Source organism: Trichomycterus rosablanca, chromosome 6 (genome assembly GCF_030014385.1).
Source record: "Trichomycterus rosablanca isolate fTriRos1 chromosome 6, fTriRos1.hap1, whole genome shotgun sequence".
NCBI classification, from domain to species: Eukaryota; Metazoa; Chordata; class Actinopteri; order Siluriformes; family Trichomycteridae; genus Trichomycterus; species Trichomycterus rosablanca.
The window spans coordinates 48282583-48308170 of NC_085993.1; the positions used below are offsets into that span (position 1 = coordinate 48282583).

Here is a 25588-nt window from a genome sequence, read left to right on the forward strand (position 1 = left end):
ATGAAAAGATATACTTAAATATCTGCAGAAATGTGAGGGGTGTACTCACTTTTGTGATACACTGTATATTTAGACCTTTTAAAGCACCTGTTTGTCAGACTGTAGAATGCACAGAGCCCCTTTGTCTATATAATGTGTCAAAGTTTGTCCACAGATTCCGCTGTTAAAGTTTATCATGATGTCTGACCTTGCAACGGGTTCTGTTTCCTATTTTCAGGTCTTTTCATAAACCACTTGTCTCAAATCAAAGTAGTCTGATCGAAAAAGAGAAAGCCATCAACGACATCCAGGGATACCGGCCTTCCGTCCAGGGTCAGGCAGTTATTCAGAGATGTATGCACTGTTTGACTTGGAAGAAACTGTTCTTCAAACTTGAAGACCGGGGAAGAAAAAGTCCCCCAGCAATGCTCATCCTCGTCCTCCTCGACAGCCTCTGATGCTGCTTCTGTTTTTTGAGAAGTAATGGAGATTTGAGGTTTGTAAGGACAAACTGTCCAATCTTGAGCGACCTTTCTCTTCTCTATGATGACCTCTTCATGCACAGTGGGGTACGAGTTTCTCCTTTCCACAAGAGGCGTACAGACCTCCACTGGAGATAATGGTGGGTCACAGTCCACAGACTGCCAGCACAGATCAGAACCATATTCACCCTAGGAACAAAAATACAGAAGTGACACTACAGTCAGGTATACCCAAATACTCAAACAGATTTTTGTCTGAACTGGGTCTTTCTTATGTGTCAGTGCTGTTGCACACTGTTTAACATACACAGATCAGGCATAACATTACGACCACCTTCCTAATATTGTGTTGGTCCCCCTTTTGCTGCCAAAACAGCCCTGTAACTGTGATGTACTGTGTATTCTGACACCTTTCTATCAGAACCAGCATTAACTTCTTCAGCAATTTGAGCTACAGTAGCTCGTCTGTTGGATCGGACCACACAGGCCAGCCTTCTCTCCCCACGTGCATCAGTGAGCCTTGGCCGCCCATGACCCTGTCGCCAGTTTAACACTGTTCCTTTCTTGGACCACTTTTGATAGATACTCACCACTGCAGACCGGGATCACCCCACAAGAGCTGCAGTTTTGGAGATGCGCTGACCCAGTCGTCCAGCCATCACAATTTGGCCCCCCACTAACAGGTGCTGTGATGAAGAAATAATCAGTGTTATTCACTTCACCTGTCAGTGGTCATAATGTTATGCCTGGTCGGTGTACATTCTACTCCAGTTAATGCTTTATGCAGGTGTCGTGGTGGTGGGCTTGGAGCTCATCTTGAGTCACTGGGAGAAAGGCGGGTCTTTGGATAGGGTGCCAGTTTAACACAAGGCACTACACACTCACTCACTCTTTTACATTAATTTACATAAGAGTTATCTGTGGGTCACTAGCCTAGCAGGTAATGTACTGGACTAGTAATCAAAAGGTCGCTGGTTCAAGCCCCACCACTGCCAGGTTGCCACTGTTGGACCCTTGAGCAAGGCCCTTAACCCACAATTGCTTAGACTGTATGATGTCATAGACTTGTAAGTTGCTTTGAATAAAAGCATCTGCTAAATGTCATAAATGTAAATGTTATCCATTAAACATTGTATAATGCTTACACTACTTTCATGTAGTTCTGTGCAGAATGTGATTCTACCTTTGATAGGCTTTAAATCCACCATGTACCTGACCAGGAGAAAATTTCTTACTGGTTACCAGTAATTTACAAAGGGTGAAAATAATAGGTGGATGCATGGAGACCAGCAGGTAATGTAGGTACCACACAGTGACACCTGGATAGGATTCATGTCTTTGGTCACTGTCTTGAAGGTTTACATGTACCTGTGTCCACGCTGGTTTCCTCCAGGTCCTGTAACTTATATGACTATGAATTACATTGATCCTGAGGGTGTTAGTAAGTAAATGATTGCATGAGTGAAAGTTGGCTTGTTCAGGATGTATTTCCACCCTGCAGCCAGTGCTTCTGACTGACTCCATTTGGCGTTGGTGTAATAAGCTTGCCCAGGTCACATGAAATGAAGGAACAAAGCGAATGAATCAAGTTTTCTTAATGTGAAGAGGAGCTTACTCATTAAGACAGGAAAAGGAGTTAGGCAATTTCGAAAAAAAAAAAGTCTTGTAGTAGAGTCATTTCTCCTTCAAATTACGAGGAGCTACTTCAAATGGTTTGGGATTTTTCCAAAGATTATCATCTGGTCTAGAGCTGTGTCTGGTACATTTCACTACCCAGAGATCACAGGACAGATTCAAAATACAGTGGACGCAATATATCTCAAACTCACGACCCAGCAAAAGCATGATAGTTTCTTTCCCATCCATCCACTTCTGCCTAGTTTCAGTATATTTTGCATAATATTACACATGACTGATGTTCCTGAACATGAAAGATCATGCTCAGGGATTTGTGAAATATATTTTTAGACCTTTTAAGAACACCTGTCCATTAACCTGTTGGTGTGCAGAGATGTTGCTTATCCAACACTGTTATGAAATGAGGCAGGCTGCAAGTTTACACCTTTGTACTACTGTATAAAACTGTTTGCTATAATGCTGGTAGACATTATTACAGTTGTGGACAGCTGTTGACAGTTGTAGCCTAGCGGGTAAGGTACTGGACTAGTGATCAGATGGTTCAAGCCCCAACACTGCCAGGTTGCTGCTGTTGGGCCCTTGAGCAAGGCCCTTAACCCTCAATTGCTTAGACTGTAATCTGATAAATGCCAAAAATGTAAATGTTTTAACAACTGAACTTTAATGATCTTATTTTTGAACTTCTAGTGATGAGAAATGTCTTGCCATATAGCTTTGCATCATATTATTTTTCATCTATGCTGCAGTTTGAGGGTGGCACAGCAGTGAAGTATGCTAACCCACTACTGCTGAGATCTGGGGATCCTGGGTTTGAATCTCAACCTAGCCAAACTGAAACGGTTTAGTCTATGCAGTCGTCCATCGTCCATGTTTTACTGGTGTTGTTTGATAAATGGAAAATGGTCTTGACATCCAGAGATACTGGCCTTCCTTCTAGAGTCAGGCTCTTCAGAAGTATATTGTTGGGGCATTGTTGGTTGTGTAGGCAAATATGTCTTGCTGTAGAGTTTATAACAATATCCATATCTCCTTTTCTTGATTTAATATTAAATATTTCAGACACGAAGCTTACCAGCAAAATGATCAGCATTTTACCAGGCAGGCATCATGTGTGAACACACCCAATTAGAAATGCTGAATAGACTGACATGAAAGCTGCGACACTGTCCGTAAACAAAACCCTATATTTAAGTGTCCTTTAAACATAAAAGGGTTTTGGTACAACTTTGTTCTTGGTACATAATCGCTTTTGTTTTGCAGAACATCTAGAACAAGCCTACATGTCTGAAGCAAGAAGATCACTTAAGGTTTGACATAATGGTTAGAACATTACCTTTAGTAGTTTGATAGCATTACTGTTTCCAAGCTTTGGTAAAGTCACAAAAAGCCACGAGGGTCCCACTGACACACATGCTTTCCTCAATCTGTTGAAATATTAAAAGAGATTTTTATAAGTATAACAAATATTAATGTAATTACAAATACACACATCAGTACTAAAATCTTACGTAAAGTGTATGTAACTGGCATTTACATTGCTCATTTCTATGCCTGGTAATTATTTTCTAATTTACACACTTTGCCCATTCATCTACAAAAAACAGAAACACAGAAAAACAGAAAAGCTTAATTACCTTTGGCGGACACATTTTAGGTACAGCAGATTTACTAAGATGATGATGGGAACTGCAGCTATTATGCAAATTACGAGTATTGTTCCACCTAAAAAGAAAAGGGTTTGTAAAATTTGATAGTATTTGTACAAGTGGTGTATTTACATTAGTAAAAATAAGCATGTGTCTGTATTAATTTATTTGGATCAGCTGGTAGTTCTTAAAAAAAAAACTTAAATTAAAATATAACTATTGGCCATGTTATAGAAGTGGAAAAAAATTAAGGTGTGATGTAGATGGTAGGTGCTGGATTGAGTGTGCAGGTGATTAGACCTGTCTCAGGGAGAGGAAAACATGCAAAGCTTTATAAAGCCAAATACATGACAATGGACATCCCAGACTATTATTGTGATTGATAGCGTGTTAAATGAAGCAAGAATTAAAAAAAAATCCAATTGGTGAATACATGGCGATGTAGTAGTAAACATGCCTCTGTCCCAATGCTTGTAGAATGCAAACCAACTCATCTCAGGACAACAAAATGTTATTTCATAATGTTTTACTACCATTTTCTTTTCTTGTTTCCCAACTGGGTCTGGTTTCACTGGGTGCACTGCAGTAACACACCCACACAGGATGGCAATTCATCGCAGGGCTTCGGCTTCATGTCTGTAGATGTATGTAGATGCCCGACAGGCCGATAGCACCATAGTGGAATAGACCCCTGGATCCCAGCGGCAGCGTAAATTTGCTGCTTGCCGCAAAATGTTACATCAAAATGTTATATCAAAGTGTTATATTAATTTTGAGTGGCCAAAACAACTTTTGGATTTTTGGGAGGTGGGAGAAATCATGCACAAAAGCAATGTTGGAACTTTTTGAATGTTAGTTTGTGCATTATGTTGCTATATATGACCAATTCTGTACACTAGACAAGTACAATTACAAAAAAAGTATTTATAGGGATACAAAAAACTGGCTTACTTTTGGGCCACTTTGCAGCAGCTTGCACATCCACCACCTCAGGGCTTCCACTTGACTTTTCAAAATGGTTGGGCCTTGTTTGATGGGTTTTGTAGTTGTTGAAGGTACCTTAAACATAGCAAATTAGTTATTTTAAAACCACACACATATAGGCCGCTTCAGGAGCCGAATATTCAATCATTCACAGGAATATTAGGTACACCTTCTGTACTATGTATGCATACGTAATGGCTATTTTATGAGGTGCACATACCATTAGGTATACTGTTACTAAATGTAGCATACCTGTTGCTATATTCCTTGTTGGCTGGTAGAAAAGCACCACTATAGAACAACAATCAGATTTTTTTGATGGAAATAGTTCAACAACCAATAAGATATAGCCAATATGTTACACTTAATAATATATACTTAATACTAAGGGTGTGTTCGAAAACCTAGTGAGCTGCCTTGCCATCTTACTGCCTACATAGGCAGCTGCCTCAATAGAGAGGATTCTAATAAGTCATTGACTTATAAGGCAGGTTATTTAAACGCGCTACTTAGACAGTTATTCCATCAGTTTTCGCTAAATAAGCTAACACAGTTAGCCTCATGCCATTCAAACCAATGGGATGAGGTGGCACAACGTGCTAACATGTCAACTAACATCTCCCTCCATTAAATTCGCTGACAAGACCAAATTTGCAAATAAATGACAATTGTGCAAGTTTATACAAATTAAAAATCAATAATAATTTATTTATGTTTAAAAATAACTTTGCCATGTTTTTTTTATTTTTCTGTGAGAAAAGTTGTGCCGCACTGAATGCTGGGATTGCCTTCACCGCTAAGGCAGCATCAAATACTCACTCGTTCTTGAGTCAAAATAGCGTAAATTTTAAGATACCTCATTAATGAGCATATTAAGGCATCTAGGATTTTGAACAGCCTCCTTCTCGGGAGCTCGCGTAGGATGACGTAAATTGCGTCTATGTAGAGAGCGCACTAGCTTTTCGAACACACCCCAAGTGTCATATAATTTAGCAGTTTAATTCTGCCATGCTCTGTGGCGTTCTTAAGATGCTGAGAAGGTCTAGTAGACCTTCAACTTTGATGAAGATGGCAAAAAGAAAAAAGAAAAATATAATGAGACAGGTTGTGCCTCAAAAGAATAAAAAAATACAATAAAGAACCTCAGGAAGGATAAGAATAAAAAAGTGCAAGATATTCAACCAAGGTAGAACAATACTGTGGCTAAAGGCCACTAAGAATAAAGGGTACAGTTGCAAACAAGAAGATGGCCAAAATAACAGAAACAACAAATAAATAAATAACAAATAAAAGACACAAAAACATTTGCAGCCCCCACTGGAGAAAGTGGATAGAACAGGGGTAGTGCAGCCATCTGCGCCTCAGGTCTCAGAAAAAACAAAAGACAGAGAACCCTCAGAACCAACAGAGATTGGCAATGCATGAGCTGCGCCAACCACATGAACTGGCGCTGCCCGTGCATAATATGGACTTCCAGGCGGACTTAGCTCCGGTAACAGGATGTCATGCTGTTGTGAGGCCCAAATGACGCAACCCTGAGCAAGTTCCCAGAAAGAAATAAGTGTGCTGGCACTGCATGTCAGCGAATAAGGGGACCAGACAAGTAGAAATACAGGTGCATGACATTGTGTGAACCTAGTCATTGGGGAGACACATACAGTATGTGCAGCCTTATGCCACGTTCACACTACATGACTTTCCAAGTCATCAGGTCGCTGTACAGTTCACACTACACAACTGGATCTCTTGTAATCGGGAGTCTTTCAAGTCGGTGTGTATTTCACACTACACGGCTAATCGGCGATAGGGGGTTTCACATGACACCATCTATCACCAACTGGAATCGCAGGCGAGCTTCTCTGCTCTCCCAAACTACATTTTGTCACGAAAACAAATGCAAGAAGTGATGAGGGGTTTAATGATACCACGTCCAAAAATACACGTCAACAAGTAGCAAGTGATCAAAGTTTGTTCGCTGATGTGCAGTGTAAAAACAAGTAGGAAAAATAAATGAATCTCAGTGGATTTGCCTACGTGAACAGCATGGATTGTTCTGTAGTGAGTTGGAGGTTAATAAATATTTTTGCAATGCAACGTTGGTGTTTTGTAGAGAACGATAAGGTCCGAAATACTGTAAAACTTGTGTGTGTGACGATGTATTCTGATATAAACTATATTATGTTCCTGTCCCACCTTTTTACACTCCTCCCCTGCATTTCCCCTCACCCCGTATCTTGAGTTCTCATTGGCTGTTCGACATGGCACTCACTGCCAGTTGGGCAACTCAGATCCAGATATTTGACATGCTAAATATCTGTCTCTCTACTCAACAACTCGATCCGAGCGGCTTGGCAAGCGCTCGGTGAGCTGCTTGGATCGAGTTGTTGAGTAGTTCACACATAACGATTGAGAGCCAAGTTTCGATCGCCGAGCGAACGCCGAGATGGCAAATCTAGCTCTGACCAGTTGGCGAGCAAAAATCAGGGCAAAAATCGTGTAGTGTGAACTAGGCATTAGTGCACTTCCCAGGTCCACATAAAACTATGCCAAATCAAATCAAACCTCCAAGATGGTCCAATATTTTTGACTGATTCATTCTAACCTTCACCTGAATTATGCTGCCCCCTTTTTGGAATAAGAACTACTGAATATTATTCTGTCAAAAAATAACTGAAACCGTGGTTATTTTTGATATGACAAACTCATACAGTCCACTAGTCACTTTTTGTTAAGGGCTCAAATATGAATCATATGACTCACTGTCTTGTTTACATGCAGACTAACAGGCTAAACAGAAAGTGTGCTGCACAACAACAAACAGGAATTGAAAATGAGCTATTTTCGACTAGTCTAATGCACTATAGCACCGCGGTTCTGCTCAAAAGTGAAGTAAAGCCCATGAGACAAAAGCTACACCACAGGCCTAATTCTTTCTAAACATGCTCAAACACAGCGAGTGCGCTTTCCTGTCTGTTTGTGTAGGACATGTTTTTACATAGACAGCAGTAGTAAGCTGCTGAAGTTTAACGACTTGTTTGGAACCGTTTGTAGTTTTAAAAAAAGAACAGTGACACGTCTTCCGCTGCTGCCTCTCCGGCCTGGTACACACAAACCACATGGTGAAATATAGCTGGGTATTGGCCTAATCACGTCTAGTCCAGTGAAATACCACAACGGCAGTGAGGATGTGCTAGTGTAAAACCTGAGACACTTCCTGTTTCAGTTCCAGCTCATGTCTGTTCAGATTACTTTGTTTCTCTGAAAAGAGGCATGTTCATGAACCACAGTAGCATTTGTAACGTTTCTTCTGTTGAACACCACAAGTCTCCTTTCTTAAAAATACTGTATACTAACTTGATTTTGTTCTTACTACTAGTCTGAATGTACTCCTAAAACAATACAGTATACTAACTTGATTTTGTACTTACTACTAGTCAGAATGTACTCCTTTGTAAAACAATACTGTATACTAACTTGATTTTGTACTTACTACTAGTCAGAATGTAGTCCTTTGTAAAACAATACAGTATACTAACTTGATTTTGTTCTTACTACTAGTCAGAATGTACTCCTTTGTAAAACAATACAGTATACTAACTTGATTTTGTTCTTACTACTAGTCAGAATGTACTCCTTTGTAAAACAATACTGTATACTAACTTGATTTTGTTCTTACTACTAGTCAGAATGTACTCCTTTGTAAAACAATACTGTATACTAACTTGATTTTGTTCTTACTACTAGTCAGAATGTACTCCTTTGTAAAACAATACAGTATACTAACTTGATTTTGTACTTACTACTAGTCAGAATGTACTCCTTTGTAAAACAATACAGTATACTAACTTGATTTTGTACTTACTACTAGTCAGAATGTACTCCTTTGTAAAACAATACAGTATACTAACTTGATTTTGTTCTTACTACTAGTCAGAATGTACTCCTTTGTAAAACAATACAGTATACTAACTTGATTTTGTTCTTACTACTAGTCAGAATGTACTCCTTTGTAAAACAATACAGTATACTAACTTGATTTTGTTCTTACTACTAGTCAGAATGTACTCCTTTGTAAAACAATACTGTATACTAACTTGATTTTGTTCTTACTACTAGTCAGAATGTACTCCTTTGTAAAACAATACAGTATACTAACTTGATTTTGTACTTACTACTAGTCAGAATGTACTCCTTTGTAAAACAATACAGTATACTAACTTGATTTTGTTCTTACTACTAGTCAGAATGTACTCCTTTGTAAAACAATACAGTATACTAACTTGATTTTGTACTTACTACTAGTCAGAATGTACTCCTTTGTAAAACAATACAGTATACTAACTTGATTTTGTACTTACTACTAGTCAGAATGTAGTCCTTTGTAAAACAATACAGTATACTAGCTTGATTTTGTTCTTACTACTAGTCAGAATGTACTCCTTTGTAAAACAATACTGTATACTAACTTGATTTTGTTCTTACTACTAGTCAGAATGTACTCCTTTGTAAAACAATACAGTATACTAACTTGATTTTGTACTTACTACTAGTCAGAATGTACTCCTTTGTAAAACAATACAGTATACTAACTTGATTTTGTACTTACTACTAGTCAGAATGTAGTCCTTTGTAAAACAATACAGTATACTAGCTTGATTTTGTTCTTACTACTAGTCAGAATGTACTCCTTTGTAAAACAATACAGTATACTAACTTGATTTTGTTCTTACTACTAGTCAGAATGTACTCCTTTGTAAAACAATACTGTATACTAACTTAATTTTGTTCTTTCTACTAGTCTTAATGTACTCCTTTCTAAAACAATACTGTATAAAGTAAAGGACCCCAGTTATCCCAGCAATGGACTGTTTTCTTTGTTAAAAGAAGCTTTTTCCCACAAGCCTCAACAGGCCTCAACCAAAATAGCAATCAGGACTAATGTACACGGATCTAAATGTATGTGTATTTATGAGTATATATAGATATATATGTATGTGTGTATATATTTATATGCGTGTACTGTATACAGGTTCTATGAATATGAATGTATATATACGTATATGGGTATATGTACTGTATATACATAGATTTGTATTTGTGTACGATATTCACACTGCATATTGCATTATGTTGCACAATAATAGATCAATATTATGTAAAGTTCTTGCACAACTGTTGTCACCTTCACACACTCGGTTATATTATATTTAATTATATTTAAGCTTTTTTCATTTCAATTTTTAAATTTTTGTGTTCTTTTACACTTTAGATTTTAAACATTTCTATTTTTTGTATAATGTATATTTTTGTCCACTTTGTTTACTTTTGTAACTACTGTGCAGTCACAAAAGCATTTCACTGCCAGTTGTACCGTGTATGACTATGTACAGTGTATCACGAAAGTGAGTACACCCCTCACATTTCTGCAAATATTTCATTATATATTTTCATGGGACAACACTATAGACATGAAACTTGGATATAACTTAGAGTAGTCAGTGTACAACTTGTATAGCAGTGTAGATTTACTGTCTTCTGAAAATAACTCAACACACAGCCATTAATGTCTAAATAGCTGGCAACATAAGTGAGTACACCCCACAGTGAACATGTCCAAATTGTGCCCAAATGTGTCGTTGTCCCTCCCTGGTGTCATGTGTCAAGGTCCCAGGTGTAAATGGGGAGCAGGGCTGTTAAATTTGGTGTTTTGGGTACAATTCTCTCATACTGGCCACTGGATATTCAACATGGCACCTCATGGCAAAGAACTCTCTGAGGATGTGAGAAATAGAATTGTTGCTCTCCACAAAGATGGCCTGGGCTATAAGAAGATTGCTAACACCCTGAAACTGAGCTACAGCATGATGCCCAAGGTCATACAGCGGTTTTCCAGGACAGGTTCCACTCGGAACAGGCTTCGCCAGGGTCGACCAAAGAAGTTGAGTCCCCGTGTTCGGCGTCATATCCAGAGGTTGGCTTTAAAAAATAGACACATGAGTGCTGCCAGCATTGCTACAGAGGTTGAAGACGTGGGAGGTCAGCCTGTCAGTGCTCAGACCATACGCCGCACACTGCATCAACTCGGTCTGCATGGTCGTCATCCCAGAAGGAAGCTGACGCACAAGAAAGCCAGCAAACAGTTTGCTGAAGACAAGCAGTCCAAGAACATGGATTACTGGAATGCCCTGTGGTCTGACGAGACCAAGATAAACTTGTTTGGCTCAGATGGTGTCCAGCATGTGTGGCGGCACCCTGGTGAGAAGTACCAAGACAACTGTATCTTGCCTACAGTCAAGCATGGTGGTGGTAGCATCATGGTCTTGGGCTGCATGAGTGTTGCTGGCACTGGGGAGCTGCAGTTCATTGAGGGAAACATGAATTCCAACATGTACTGTGACATTCTGAAACAGAGCATGATCCCCTCCCTTCGAAAACTGGGCCTCATTGCAGTTTTCCAACAGGATAATGACCCCAAACACAACCTCCAAGATGACAACTGCCTTGCTGAGGAAGCTGAAGGTAAAGGTGATGGACTAAACCCAATTGAGCACCTGTGGCGCATCCTCAAGTGGAAGGTGGATGAGTTCAAGGTGTCTAACATCCACCAGCTCCGTGATGTCATCATGGAGGAGTGGAAGAGGATTCCAGTAGCAACCTGTGCAGCTCTGGTGAATTCCATGCCCAGGAGGGTTAAGGCAGTGATAATAATGGTGGTCACACAAAATATTGACACTTTAGGCACAATTTGGACATGTTCACTGTGGGGTGTACTCACTTATGTTGCCAGCCATTTAGACATTAATGGCTGTGTGTTGAGTTATTTTCAGAAGACAGTAAATCTACACTGCTATACAAGTTGTACACTGACTACTCTAAGTTATATCCAAGTTTCATGTCTATAGTGTCGTCCCATGAAAAGATATAATAAAATATTTGCAGAAATGTGAGGGGTGTACTCACTTTTGTGATACACTGTATGTGACAAATAAACCTTGATTTGATTTTGATTTGTATACTAACTTGATTTTGTTCTTACTACTAGTCCGAATGTACTCATGCCATATGAAGACATGTTACTTAATCCTGATGATATACAGATCGTTTAAGAAGCCACTATAACAGTCATTTACTCAACATTTTGAAACAAAACATGCTAATTCTGGCGTCAGATGAGTGATTCATAGCTTTAGGTTACTGGAAGTGAATGTAAAATTTCTCAGTACATGGTGGAAAAACCTACAGTCACCCTGCGGGTTTGAGTCTCACACCTGACAGTATTTTTCACTATCCCAATGTGATTCCACACTATTTTAAGATGTTATATGAATTTAATAGGACTATTTTTTTTAAATAGGAACTCAGTTTCAGGAAATGTTCAGCACATGTTAAAGCAGCGTGTTAAAACATGTTGCATGAACAAACGTTCATGTTTATTTGAATGTGTGGTAGAAGCCTACACCACATCACACTTCCTCCCACACACTTCTGTGCCCCCCCCCTCCTACACACATCTGCATGTGCACATACATCCAAACGGATGTTACCTCATGTATAAATATAAGATGTGGTGCATGTTCTGTAAGACTCTCAACAAACGAATATTTTAATGCATGGAATATACGTCATAATACTATTTTAACATCTGACCATTTGGACAAATTGAGGTGTAGAATTCTTTACATAAGACTGCCAGCATATCCAGTACTAAATCGTCATTTATTCTTATTTACAAATGTAAAACAGCTCATTTAGCTCAGCCTTTAGTATCATCTATTGCCAGAAGTAAGCATGTATGATTATGGTCTTAAATGTTAATTATACACTGCTGCTAAAGTCATTAAACATGCTGTATCACTGTCCGTCATCTTCATATTCTGTAGATTTTTCAATACCACATATCTCTTTTAGTGCAATAATACTTATGCTGCTTTAGCTAATGTCTTCCACATGCTCATTTATGTATATAGACATTTCTCTCTTGTGTTGTCTTATGTTTTTATGTCTAAGCATAACATTATGACCACTGACAGGTGAAGTGAATAACACTGATTATCTCTTCATCAAGGCACCTGTTAGTGGGTGGGATATATTAGGCAGCAAGTGAACATTTTATCCTCAAAGTTGATGTTAGAAGCAGGAAAAATGGGCGAGCGTGAGGATTTTAGCGAGTTTGACGAGGGCCAAATTGTGATGGCTATACGACTGGGTCAGAGCATCTCCAAAATCTCCAGCTCTTGTGGGGTGATCCCGGTCTGCAGTGGTCAGTATCTATCAAAAGTGGTCCAAGGAAAGAACAGTGATGAACCGGCGACAGGGTCATGGGCGGCCAAGGTTTATTGATGCACATGTGGAGTGAAGACTGGCCCGTGTGGTCCGATCCAACAGACGAGCTACTGTAGCTCAAATTGCTAAATAACTTAATGCTGGTTCTGATCGAAAAGTGTCAGAATACACAGAGCATCACAGTTTGTTGCGTATGGGGCTGCATAGCTGCAGACCAGTTAGGGTGCCAATGCAATGTTAAGAAGGTGGTCATAATGTTATGCCTAATCAGTTTATGTTTACTAGTGTTGATAATGTTTGTCTTCGTATAGTACTGTGACACTGCAATTTCCTTCGAGATCAATAAAGTTTTATCTTATCTTTTTACACTTATTATTAGTTTTAAGCTTTTTGCATAGAGTCTACAATCTATTTCTGTTCTGTTGTTTAGCCTTTGCAAACAACATGGCCCACTAATGCAGTATTAAGCTTTATAAATATAAATATCAAACACTTATTATAAGATTTCTATACAGTATTAATGCACAAACTGCATGGACATACCTTTTTGATTTAAAGGTGAATTGGTTATAATGTGTCCAAAAGCAGGCCTGGACACACCGTCACTGCTCTCCACATACAGCGAGAAATTACACAGACTAGAAAGTGTGCCTGAAATGAGGAAAACATTTATAATACATTAATATTTAAAATAAGCCATACAGACAATATACACTGATCAGCCATAACATTAAAACCACCTCCTTGTTTCTACACTCACTGTCCATTTTATCAGCTCCAATTACCATATAGAAGCACTTTGGAGTTCTACAATTACTGACTGTAGTCCATCTGTTACTCTGCATGCTTTGTTATCCCCCTTTCACCCTGTTCTTCAATGGTCAGGACTCTTCCAGGACCACCACAGTCAGGTATTATTTGGGTGGTGGATCATTCTCAGCACTGCAGTGACACTGACATGGTGGTGGTGTGTTAGTGTGTGTTGTGCTGGTATGAGTGGATCAGACACAGCAATGCTGATGGAGTTTTTAAACACCTCACTGTCACTGCTGGACTTAGAATAGTCCACCAACCAAAACTCTCCAGCCAACGGCGCCCCGTGAGCAGCGTCCTGTGACCACCGATGAAGGTCTAGAAGATGACCAACTCAAACAGCAGCAATAGATGAGCGATCGTCTCTGACTTTACATCTACAAGGTGGACCGACTAGGTAGGAGTGTCTAATAGAGTGGACAGTAAGTGGACACGGTGTTTAAAAACTCCATCAGCGCTGCGGTGTCTGATCCACTCATACCAGCACAACACACACTAACACACCACCACCATGTCAGTGTCACTGCAGTGCTGAGAATCATCCACCACCTAAATAATACCTGCTCTGTAGTGAAATGGGGCTAACAAAGCATGCAGAGAAACAGATGGACTACAGTCAGTAATTGTAGAACTACAAAGTGCTTCTATATATAAGTGGAGCTGAGTGTAGAAACAAGGAGGTGGTTTTAATGTTATGGCTGATCAGTTTATATACTGTACATTAAATATCTCTGCTAAGTGGGTACATTGGCTCTGCAGCACTATTCTGTACCTTGAATAAATGTTGAATTGCTGTCTTTCTCAATTCTCTTCCACTGCACTTGAGATGGAGAGCACTGCCACTGGACTACATAACCCAGCATGTCCTGTGAGGTGGTACTGAACGATATGGAAGATGTATTCCACTCCAGGTGTATCCTCCCCGCTGCTGCTTGCTTTAGGTACAAATCTGGAGCCGCTCTGTCTGTAGAATTTACACATTTTGAATCGATTTTTATTTACATCATGTTTAAACAAATGACACAACAATGCCTTGGTGCTCGGGTATGCATCAGTGTTTTATGCTAAAGCATCCAGATGAGGTTTGATGGGTTTGAATCTCAGCGGTGCTCTCGTCCAGCCGGGCGTCTCAACAGACAGAAATGGCTATTCTGAGTGGTGAACCTCTGTGATAGATTGGCACTATGTCTCGGGTAATCCTGCCATTTTGGGCAATCGTCCAGAATAAACCAGTCGATAAAAATTACTTTAAAAACTACCAAGAATGCCGCTCAGGTGGCGCAGCGGTAAAAACACGCGCTGCAACCAGAGCTGGATGTCGAAAGAGCGTCGTTTCGAATCCAGCTCTGCCTTCACCGGTCGAAAGGCTGGGCGGCTATATGAACAACAAATTGGCCTGTTGTTCGGGGGGGGGGGGCGGGACTTTAGACCGGAGGGGATACTCTCTCAGGAATGGGGCGGTGGCGCCCTCTGCTGGCTGGTTGGGGGCGCCTGCATGGAGACGGGAGGAGGTGCGGCGGAGTGTGTGATCCTCCGTGCACAGTACTCTGACGCGCTCCACTCGTCAAGTGTGGGTGATAAGACGGTCGATTGGCTGTGCACGTATCGGAGGAGGCGTGAAACGGCCTCGTCAGCCCCCAATCAGGAGCAGGGACCAGTATAATGAGAAATTGACTGATGGGATGAAAATTGGATGCGCTAAATTATAAAAAAATAAAACTACCAAGAAAGAATTATAAGCAGTTGTCAACAGACAGTTGGAGTTACCTCTTTATATACAGTATATATATATATACAGTGTATCACAAAAGTGAGTACACCCCTCACATTTCTGCAGATATTTAAGTATATCTTTTCATGGGACAACACTGACAAAATGACACTTTGACACAATGAAAAGTAGTCTGTGTGCAGCTTATATAACAGTGTAAATTTATTCTTCCCTCAAAATAACTCAATATACAGCCATTAATGTCTAAACCACCGGCAACAAAAGTGAGTACACCCCTAAGAGACTACACCCCTAAATGTCCAAATTGAGCACTGCTTGTCATTTTCCCTCCAAAATGTCATGTGACTCGTTAGTGTTACTAGGTCTCAGGTGTGCATAGGGAGCAGGTGTGTTCAATTTAGTAGTACAGCTCTCACACTCTCTTATACTGGTCACTGAAAGTTCCAACATGGCACCTCATGGCAAAGAACTCTCTGAGGATCTTAAAACACAAATTGTTGCGCTACATGAAGATGGCCAAGGCTACAAGAAGATTGCCAACACCCTGAAACTGAGCTGCAGCACAGTGGCCAAGATCATCCAGCGTTTTAAAAGAGCAGGGTCCACTCAGAACAGACCTTTTGTCGTCCAAAGAAGCTGAGTGCACGTGCTCAGCGTCACATCCAACTGCTGTCTTTGAAAGATAGGCGCAGGAGTGCTGTCAGCATTGCTGCAGAGATTGAAAAGGTGGGGGGTCAGCCTGTCAGTGCTCAGACCATACGCCGCACACTACATCAAATTGGTCTGCATGGCTGTCACCCCAGAAGGAAGCCTCTTCTGAAGTCTCTACACAAGAAAGCCCGCAAACAGTTTGCTGAAGACATGTCAACAAAGGACATGGATTACTGGAACCATGTCCTATGGTCTGATGAGACCAAGATTAATTTGTTTGGTTCAGATGGTCTCAAGCATGTGTGGCGGCAATCAGGTGAGGAGTACAAAGATAAGTGTGTCATGCCTACAGTCAAGCATGGTGGTGGGAATGCCAAGGTCTGGGGCTGCATGAGTGCAGCAGGTGTTGGGGAGTTACATTTCATTGAGGGACACATGAACTCCAATATGTACTGTGAAATACTGAAGCAGAGCATGATCCCCTCCCTCCGGAAACTGGGTCGCAGGGCAGTGTTCCAGCATGATAATGACCCCAAACACACCTCTAAGACGACCACTGCTTTATTGAAGAGGCTGAGGGTAAAGGTAATGGACTGGCCAAGCATGTCTCCAGACCTAAACCCAATAGAACATCTTTGGGGCATCCTCAAGCGGAAGGTGGAGGAGCGCAAAGTCTCGAATATCCGCCAGCTCCGTGATGTCGTCATGGAGGAGTGGAAAAGCATTCCAGTGGCAACCTGTGAAGCTCTGGTAAACTCCATGCCCAGGAGAGTTAAGGCAGTTCTGGGAAATAATGGTGGCCACACAAAATATTGACACTTCAGGAACTTTCACTAAGGGGTGTACTCACTTTTGTTGCCGGTGGTTTAGACATTAATGGCTGTATATTGAGTTATTTTGAGGAAAGAATAAATTTACACTGTTATATAAGCTGCACACAGACTACTTTTCATTGTGTCAAAGTGTCATTTTGTCAGTGTTGTCCCATGAAAAGATCTACTTAAATATCTGCAGAAATGTGAGGGGTGTACTCACTTCTGTGATACACTGTATATATACTGTATATGCATTTTCTCCCCTTTTTCTCTCTTTTAGCTCGTCAAATTGCCCGATTGAGTCATGCTTCCTCTTCACCAATGCCAATCAGCAGCCATATGCATTTTGTCACCTACACTTTGACGAGTGCAGTGCAGCTCAGCAATGTGTACGGAGAGACACACCCTGACAGCACTCTCTCATCTCTGTGCAGGTGCCATCAATCAGCCAGCAGAGGTCGCAACTGCATTAGTTATGAGAGAGACCCTATCCGGCTTAGTCCCTCCCCTATCTGAACAACGGGCCAATCGTTGTTCATGTGGCCGCTCAGCCTAGCCGGCAGGTAGAGATTCGAGATCCCAGCTCTGGTTCCAGCGTGTGTTTTTACCGCTGCACCACCTGAGCGGCCAGAGTTACCTCTTTAACCTTGTATATGCATAACTACATGACCTGCTTTATCAAAAATATGTGGACACCCCTTCTAACTACGCAGTTGTTCTAACAGAGAATGACAGAATGGTTGGAACAGTAGAATGGGTTAATTTCCCTAAGGGGATCAATAAAGTCTTATCCTTATCTTATCTTATCTTATCTTATCATCTTATCTTATCTTATCATCTTATCTTATCTGATCGAGGACCTTTGCTATAGCCATCTTTAGAATGCCATGTTTTTTAAATCAGCACACTTTATAAAATGTCTGTGCTGCTAAAGCTGCAACAACCAATTGCAAGTGTTAACGCTAAACATCTAGGAACATTAACTGCTCGGCAACAAGCTCACAGAGATGTCTTTTATTAAGGAACCTACTGTTCCTTACTTAAGTGGTGTAAAGCATGCTGCATTTGGACCATGGACCAATCGCAATGTATTCTCTGAAGTAATGAATCATGTATTTACATTTTGGGAATCCGTTTTTCAAATTTGTGTTTGGCATGTTTGGGTCCGGTTCTTCCAAGAAACACTGGGTGCAGAGCATGAATAGCCTGGAGGGCAGGGCTGTGGCCAACCTGAGACATAACCAGGCACCCAGCTGGCCGATAGCACCGCTGAGATTCAAACCCATATCTGATGGGCTAGTGTAACACACATCTGCAACCCCAAGTGCCAGCAATTTTAATAATAAAAATACTCACCTAAACATGCCAAACTGACAGAGGCTGGAGGGGAACTTCCTGCTGATGTAACAGCACTGACATTCAGCTCTGTTACCTCCAGGGGCAGTTGGAGGGTGTAAGTGAGCGCAGTGGCTGAGCAGTTCAGAATGTGTGTAGTGTTCTTGTCTTGATAGACCAATTCATAAACGAGTAAGTGTCCTTTATAATCCTCTTCACCTAAAGCCTGGAAATAAAAGGTAAAAAACATTAGTACACAGTAACAGGTGAATGGGAGGTAAAGTCAAAAATCGTGTTTGAATGGTTTTGGCATTGCTAATAATCACATTAGTAATGTTAATCACATACGTAATGTTATAGATTCCTGTCATTTCTGTTGATTTCTCTTGATTTGTTAATGCAAATTTAAATCTGACCGTGCATTGTTGTTTATCCCATTTTAAAAGCATGAGCATTGAAATTAAGTTGACCTCTACAGCCCCCTGGTGGCTATAGTAGCACCTCTCTGGCGAGGCTGTACACAAGATTGTGGGGCATGTCTGTGGGACTTTGTGCACATTCAGACAGGGGCAGTGGCGTAACTAGGAGCTCATGGGCCGCAGTGCAAAAAATATTTTGGGCCCCCTCAACAAATTTCATATAGTCTAGTAACATTAAGCAGGTTACAGAGATTCCCAAAATCCCTTGATGTGCACTCACTGTATATTCTGATTACATGTATTCTGATATTGTCTTTTAGTTAGTTTAATATTTTACTTAACGAAAATATTGTCATGTTTTTACTTTCGTTATCGCCGCACTTTACCGCTAGCATTAGCCACTTGCCACTAGAGGGTCATATACTAACTGTAGAACGTCCGAACGCACATGTATAAACCTGGTGCATTCTGACCGGCTGAGCTGAATGTCACTCACATAACGCCGCTACAATACTGTAACATAATAATAACGACCTGGCGAGTGCAGCCAATGAGCGCAGTGGCGGTTGAGTTCATGTCGTGGAGGGCCCCTCCACGCCATGGGCCCCAGTGCACCTGCCCCCCCTGCACCCCCGGTAGTTACGCCCCTGGTCATGGGGGTATTAATGAGTTAGCCACTGAGGCTTTTACAAGAAGGCTTGGTTGTAACCAACTTTCCAAATTTTCTAAATATTTTAAATAGGCTACTGATCTTCCTTTATCCCAAACTTCAAACCCTGTGTTTACAGATCTCACTTTGTGCACAGGGACGAAGTTACAAAACAAAAAAGCTCCCTAAACTTCCCTAAAATGTTGCCATAGGGTTAGAAAATAATAATTTATATAATTAATTATACACTGTCAACAATAAGTGTGGCTGAGCATTCAGTTTATAAATAGTTTCATATTGTGTAAGAAAATATTTTTATTTAAATTAAAACTTTATTGAATGTATTTTTATTAGGGCTGTCAAACGATTAAAATTTTTAATCGCGATTAATCTCAGAATTTCATATAGTTAATCGCGAATAATCGCATAAAAAAAAAATCTGTGTAAATGTTATAGAAAACATGGATTTTTAAGTGAAATGTTACAATTAAAATGGTGAACACATTTTATGCTAAATGTACTTATGTTAAAAACTGCTGGGACAAGAGAAAACTGTAAGGGAGTTTTATTCACTCACATACTAGGCAGTAATACTATCCAGCAGAGACCCTTGACTTTTTATATACAGTATATGTCAGATTGTAGGTTAAAATGTCTCCATCAGCAAACATTGTAGATCAGCGGTGCTTCAGGTGTAGTTATTGTAACAGACTTTTCTGTGCTTGTATCGTGACAATTGTTTGATGGAAGTTTCTACACGAAGTGAGTGTGTTTTGACCCTTTGGGGCTTCCATAGTTCATGTAATAGCATGCTTGGCTAACGACTCTAGCTGTCCGCTATTCGGTACTGTAACAGAAAAAGTAATAAAGTGTTTTGCTCCCGACAATTTGTGAATACCGTGTATTTATTTCTTTATTAAGAAAGTGCATCACTACGACGCTCGGTTACATTTGAGAAACGCTGTCTTAATGAGAGATGCCGTGCACGGTCAAGTCTCAACATAAACATCCTCTACTCTGTGCAGGCACCATCAATCAGCCAGCAGAGGTCGTAATTGCATCAGTTATGAGGTCCCTATCTGGCTTCCTAACCCTGTATGAACAACAGCCAAACGTTGTTCATATAGCTGCCCATACATATGATGTATTCGAAATCCCAGCTCTGGTGTGCTAGCGTATTTTACCGCTGAGCCACCTGAGCGTCTGATTAGACTTAATTTACTGTGCACAGTGTGATGAAGCATCAATCTATTTTTCTTTACCATATTTCTTAACAAAAATCTTTCTGGTGAAGCTTTGGGTCAGTGTGTGTTTAAACCCCCTTCTCTGTTAAAGTTTTCTGGCAAAGGGGTTAGGTTTCTACCGTGTTCTATTTATTTCAGTATTAATGCAGAATAGCATTCCCATAACAGTGCTTCCACCACTATATTTTACAGTGGGAATGTTGCCCTGTTGATGTGCCATGTAAGATTGAGGTCACATTTACCACAAATACCACATATACCACTTATTATTTATGTAATGTGTTAAGTTTTACCTTTCAGCTCATTAAAACACAAGACTTTCTGCCACTTCATTACAGAGCCTTTCAAATGCCCTTCTGATTTGTTGCTTAAGTTTAGAGAGGTTACTTGACCTTGACATTGGGGCTCTAGTTTTTCTTTACTTCTTTATAACTAAATAAATTGAGCTCTTAGGCATGTTATTGTATGTTTCTACAAATGTGTGCTCTGTTCTCTGATTTGCTTTAAACGTTCATTTCTTTGGCTTAGTTTTTAGTTCTGTAGACAGTCTATACAATATTTATCAACCTTAAAAAGCGAATATATAAATGCTTCAGAGGTCTGAATACTGTTTAGGGCATGATACACATACGGTCAGCTTCAGAAGTAATGGTGCCCTTGGTAAACACTGGTAGAAAAAAAGTCATGACATGGCATCTCATTTGTCTTAAAAGGGACAGTGGTAGCCTAGTGGGTAGATATTTGGGCTATCAATTGAAAGGTTGAGAGTTTAAATCCCAGCTCTGCCATGCAGCCACTGTTGGGCCCTTGAGCAAGACCCTTAACCCTCTCTGCGCCAGAGGCGCCATACAATGGCTGACATTGTGCTCTGACCCCAGCTTCCAAACAAGCTGGGAAATGCAAAGAAAGAATTTTGTTCTATTCTAATAAAAAATATTATACAAAAATGTTTACTGTTAAGTTTGCTCAGAAGTCTCAAGTCTTACCAGGCATTACATTAGATACGTTAGTGCTCTTATGTTTGCAGAGGAAAGCTGCAACTGACATTCTTTTGCATAGCAGTTATTTTGGGATAAGGGTTTTTACTGGAATGTTCTAAAATAATAAATTAATTTAACAGTTTAAATTATAAGATGAAGACATTATATGGAAGAGTTAAATTTATATTGTATACATGTCACCAAGGTTGCCAACCATTCTGGACCAAGCAGAAAGTAAAAGTACTTGATAAAACAGCCTACCCACAGATGGCAGAATTGCTTCTCTTAGCCTTTATAATCTCCATAATTTTGGTCATGTTTGCTAATAGTCACATGATAAGAAAGGTTTTTATACCACAATACCACTGAAGATACAATACCAACCTTCCAAATTATTTTCACAATCTGAGTGGCATTCAGTTCGTTTCTTGAAATTACCCTCCACACATCAAGTTTCTTAAGAGGGGCTGAAAGGGGGAAAACAGAAATTAGTAGTAAAAAGTTAGTTAGAAATTAGTAGTCATGACTGAGGTTCAGCATCACAAGAGAAAAAAATCTGAACCCCAAGGTGAAATTCAGTTTCACTCCTGACTGCAAGACTAAGGCAAAAAGAATGCATTTTTTAAAATTTATTTATACTTTTTTTTTTTTTACCTTTGCCTGGGCTTCTAAGACTGATCGACTCACTCCACAAGCTGCAGTTATAAAGCAGTGATGTTCTGCAGACTCTCAGCTCAAAATGATAAAGGGTCAGTGGCTCCAGATCCTCCAGCAGTTCAAGTTCTCCTTTATGAAGCTGAGTCACATTCACCTCCATCTAATCAGATATAAAGAGCAATACTTTTTCAGGACAGATGCTTCCATTGCTAATAACAAAAATAACAAACTGATAATACAGTGGACCCTTGACTTATGAATTTAATTGGTTCCAAAGGGCTGTTCCTAAGTCAAAATGTTTGTTAGTTAAACCTATTTTTCCCATAAGAAATAATGTACGTAAATAGAATTAATCCGTGCCAGACCTCCCAAACCCCCCCTTACCTAACCTTTCTAATGTCTTAAATTGTCTTTTTTGTTATAAATACATGTATATTTGCCCCTAAATCTTAAATTATAGAATAGACATTCCTGTAAAATCAATAATAAACAACAATACACAGTAGTACTGTACATAAACACATCACATTCAGTACAGTACGTGTGCTGTACCATACACCATAATACATTTCCTTCTTTTTATTTAAAATGTATCTACCAGAAACAACAATAACTTCATATTTCTCTATTATTTCCTTCTTTATTTCAATAGAGTTGTATTTTGTAGGTGTAATTTCACGAAAGAATAACTTACTTCTTCTCTCTTACTCAATGTCCCCTCTGTCTGATACACAGTGACAGCTACTGACAGGAGTAATTATATAACAACAAAAACGCTTTCTCGCCGCTCAGGTGGCTCAGCGGTAAAAAAAGACACGCTGCAACCAGAGCTGGATTCTGAGTACGTGGTATCGAATCCAACTCTGCTTCACCTGTTCGAAGCTGAGTGGCTGTATGGGCAACGATTGGCCGGTTGCTCAGTTGGGGGGGGTGGGACAAAGAACCGGATGTGGGTCTCTCTCTGTCAGAATGCGATTACAACCTCTGCCGGCTGATTAGAGGCGCCTGCACAAGAGATGAGGAAGAGTGCCCTTAGGGTGTGTCTCTCCGCATGCAACGCTAGGTGGCGCCAAACTCATCAATGTGTGGGTGGCAAAAATGCATCCGGCTGCTGCCCACGTTTCGGAGGGGATATGGGTTAGCTTCGATCTCCTCGGTTGGGGCAGGGTTCGGCATAGACAGAGAGGAAGCACGATGCAAATTGAACAATTGGATGCGCTAAAGGGGGAGAAAAAGGGGAAAAAAAAACACTTTCTCTGCAACTTTTTTGAGGCCATTTTAATATAGAATTGTACAAAATATAAAGAAAACACAGAAAAAACACCGTCCGCTGTCCGAATGTTCGTTCACTGTATATATATATATCTATATATATATATATATACAGTGTATCACAAAAGTGAGTACACCCCTCACATTTCTGCAAATATTTCATTATATCTTTTCATGGGACAACACTATAGAAATGAAACTTGGATATAACTTAGAGTAGTCAGTGTACAGCTTGTATAGCAGTGTAGATTTACTGTCTTCTGAAAATAACTCAACACACAGCCATTAATGTCTAAATAGCTGGCAACATAAGTGAGTACACCCCACAGTGAACATGTCCAAATTGTGCCCAAATGTGTCGTTGTCTTTCCCTGGTGTCATGTGTCAAGGTCCCAGGTGTAAATGCGGAGCAGGGCTGTGAAATTTGGTGTTTTGGGCACAATTCTCTCATACTGGCCACTGGATGTTCAACATGGCACCTCATGGCAAAGAACTCTCTGAGGATGTGAGAAATAGAATTGTTGCTCTCCACAAAGATGGCCTGGGCTATAAGAAGATTGCTAACACCCTGAAACTGAGCTACAGCATGGTGGCCAAGGTCATACAGCGGTTTTCCAGGACAGGTTCCACTCGGAACAGGCTTCGCCAGGGTCGACCAAAGAAGTTGAGTCCATGTGTTCGGCGTCATATCCAGAGGTTGGCTTTAAAAAATAGACACATGAGTGCTGCCAGCATTGCTGCAGAGGTTGACGACGTGGGAGGTCAGCCTGTCAGTACTCAGACCATACGCCGCACACTGCATCAACTCGGTCTGCATGGTCGTCATCCCAGAAGAAAGCTGACGCACAAGAAAGCCCGCAAACAGTTTGCTGAAGACAAGCAGTCCAAGAACATGGATTACTGGAATGCCCTGTGGTCTGACGAGACCAAGATAAACTTGTTTGGCTCAGATGGTGTCCAGCATGTGTGGCGGCGCCCTGGTGAGAAGTACCAAGACAACTGTATCTTGCCTACAGTCAAGCATGGTGGTGGTAGCATCATGGTCTTGGGCTGCATGAGTGTTGCTGGCACTGGGGAGCTGCAGTTCATTGAGGGAAACATGAATTTTAACATGTACTGTGACATTCTGAAACAGAGCATGATCCCCTCCCTTCGAAAACTGGGCCTCATGGCAGTTTTCCAACAGGATAACGACCCCAAACACAACCTCCAAGATGACAACTGCCTTGCTGAGGAAGCTGAAGGTAAAGGTGATGGACTAAACCCAATTGAGCACCTGTGGCGCATCCTCAAGTGGAAGATGGAGGAGTTCAAGGTGTCTAACATCCACCAGCTCCGTGATGTCATCATGGAGGAGTGGAAGAGGATTCCAGTAGCAACCTGTGCAGCTCTGGTGAATTCCATGCCCAGGAGGGTTAAGGCAGTGCTGTATAATAATGGTGGTCACACAAAATATTGACACTTTGGGCACAATTTGGACATGTTCACTGTGGGGTGTACTCACTTATGTTGCCAGCCATTTAGACATTAATGGCTGTGTGTTGAGTTATTTTCAGAAGACAGTAAATCTACACTGCTATACAAGTTGTACACTGACTACTCTAAGTTATATCCAAGTTTCATGTCTATAGTGTTGTCCCATGAAAAGATATAATAAAATATTTGCAGAAATGTGAGGGGTGTACTCACTTTTGTGATACACTGTATATATATATATATATAGATATATATAGATATATAGATACTGTATATATATACAGTGTATCACAAAAGTGAGTACACCCCTCACATTTCTGCAAATATTTTATTATATCTTTTCATGGGACAACACTATAGACATGAAACTTGGATATAACTTAGAGTAGTCAGTGTACAACTTGTATAGCAGTGTAGATTTACTGTCTTCTGAAAATAACTCAACACACAGCCATTAATGTCTAAATGGCTGGCAACATAAGTGAGTACACCCCACAGTGAACATGTCCAAATTGTGCCCAAAGTGTCAATAT

General features: G+C 40.4%; 1 protein-coding gene across 1 annotated transcript in view; it reads right to left on the bottom strand.

Annotated features, from left to right (window-relative positions):
* Nucleotides 1-239: 239 nt before the first annotated feature.
* Nucleotides 240-25588, bottom strand: part of il23r (interleukin 23 receptor) — a 30425-nt gene continuing 5076 nt past the window's right edge. The window contains exons 4-12 of the mRNA XM_062998163.1: nt 22305-22467; nt 22035-22117; nt 18380-18584; nt 14588-14789; nt 13556-13617; nt 4697-4804; nt 3734-3821; nt 3433-3523; nt 240-650 (exon numbers count right to left, since the gene is read on the bottom strand). Of these exons, the coding sequence (XP_062854233.1) occupies nt 240-650; nt 3433-3523; nt 3734-3821; nt 4697-4804; nt 13556-13617; nt 14588-14789; nt 18380-18584; nt 22035-22117; nt 22305-22467 (1413 nt within the window). The remainder of the gene's footprint in view (nt 651-3432; nt 3524-3733; nt 3822-4696; nt 4805-13555; nt 13618-14587; nt 14790-18379; nt 18585-22034; nt 22118-22304; nt 22468-25588) is intronic.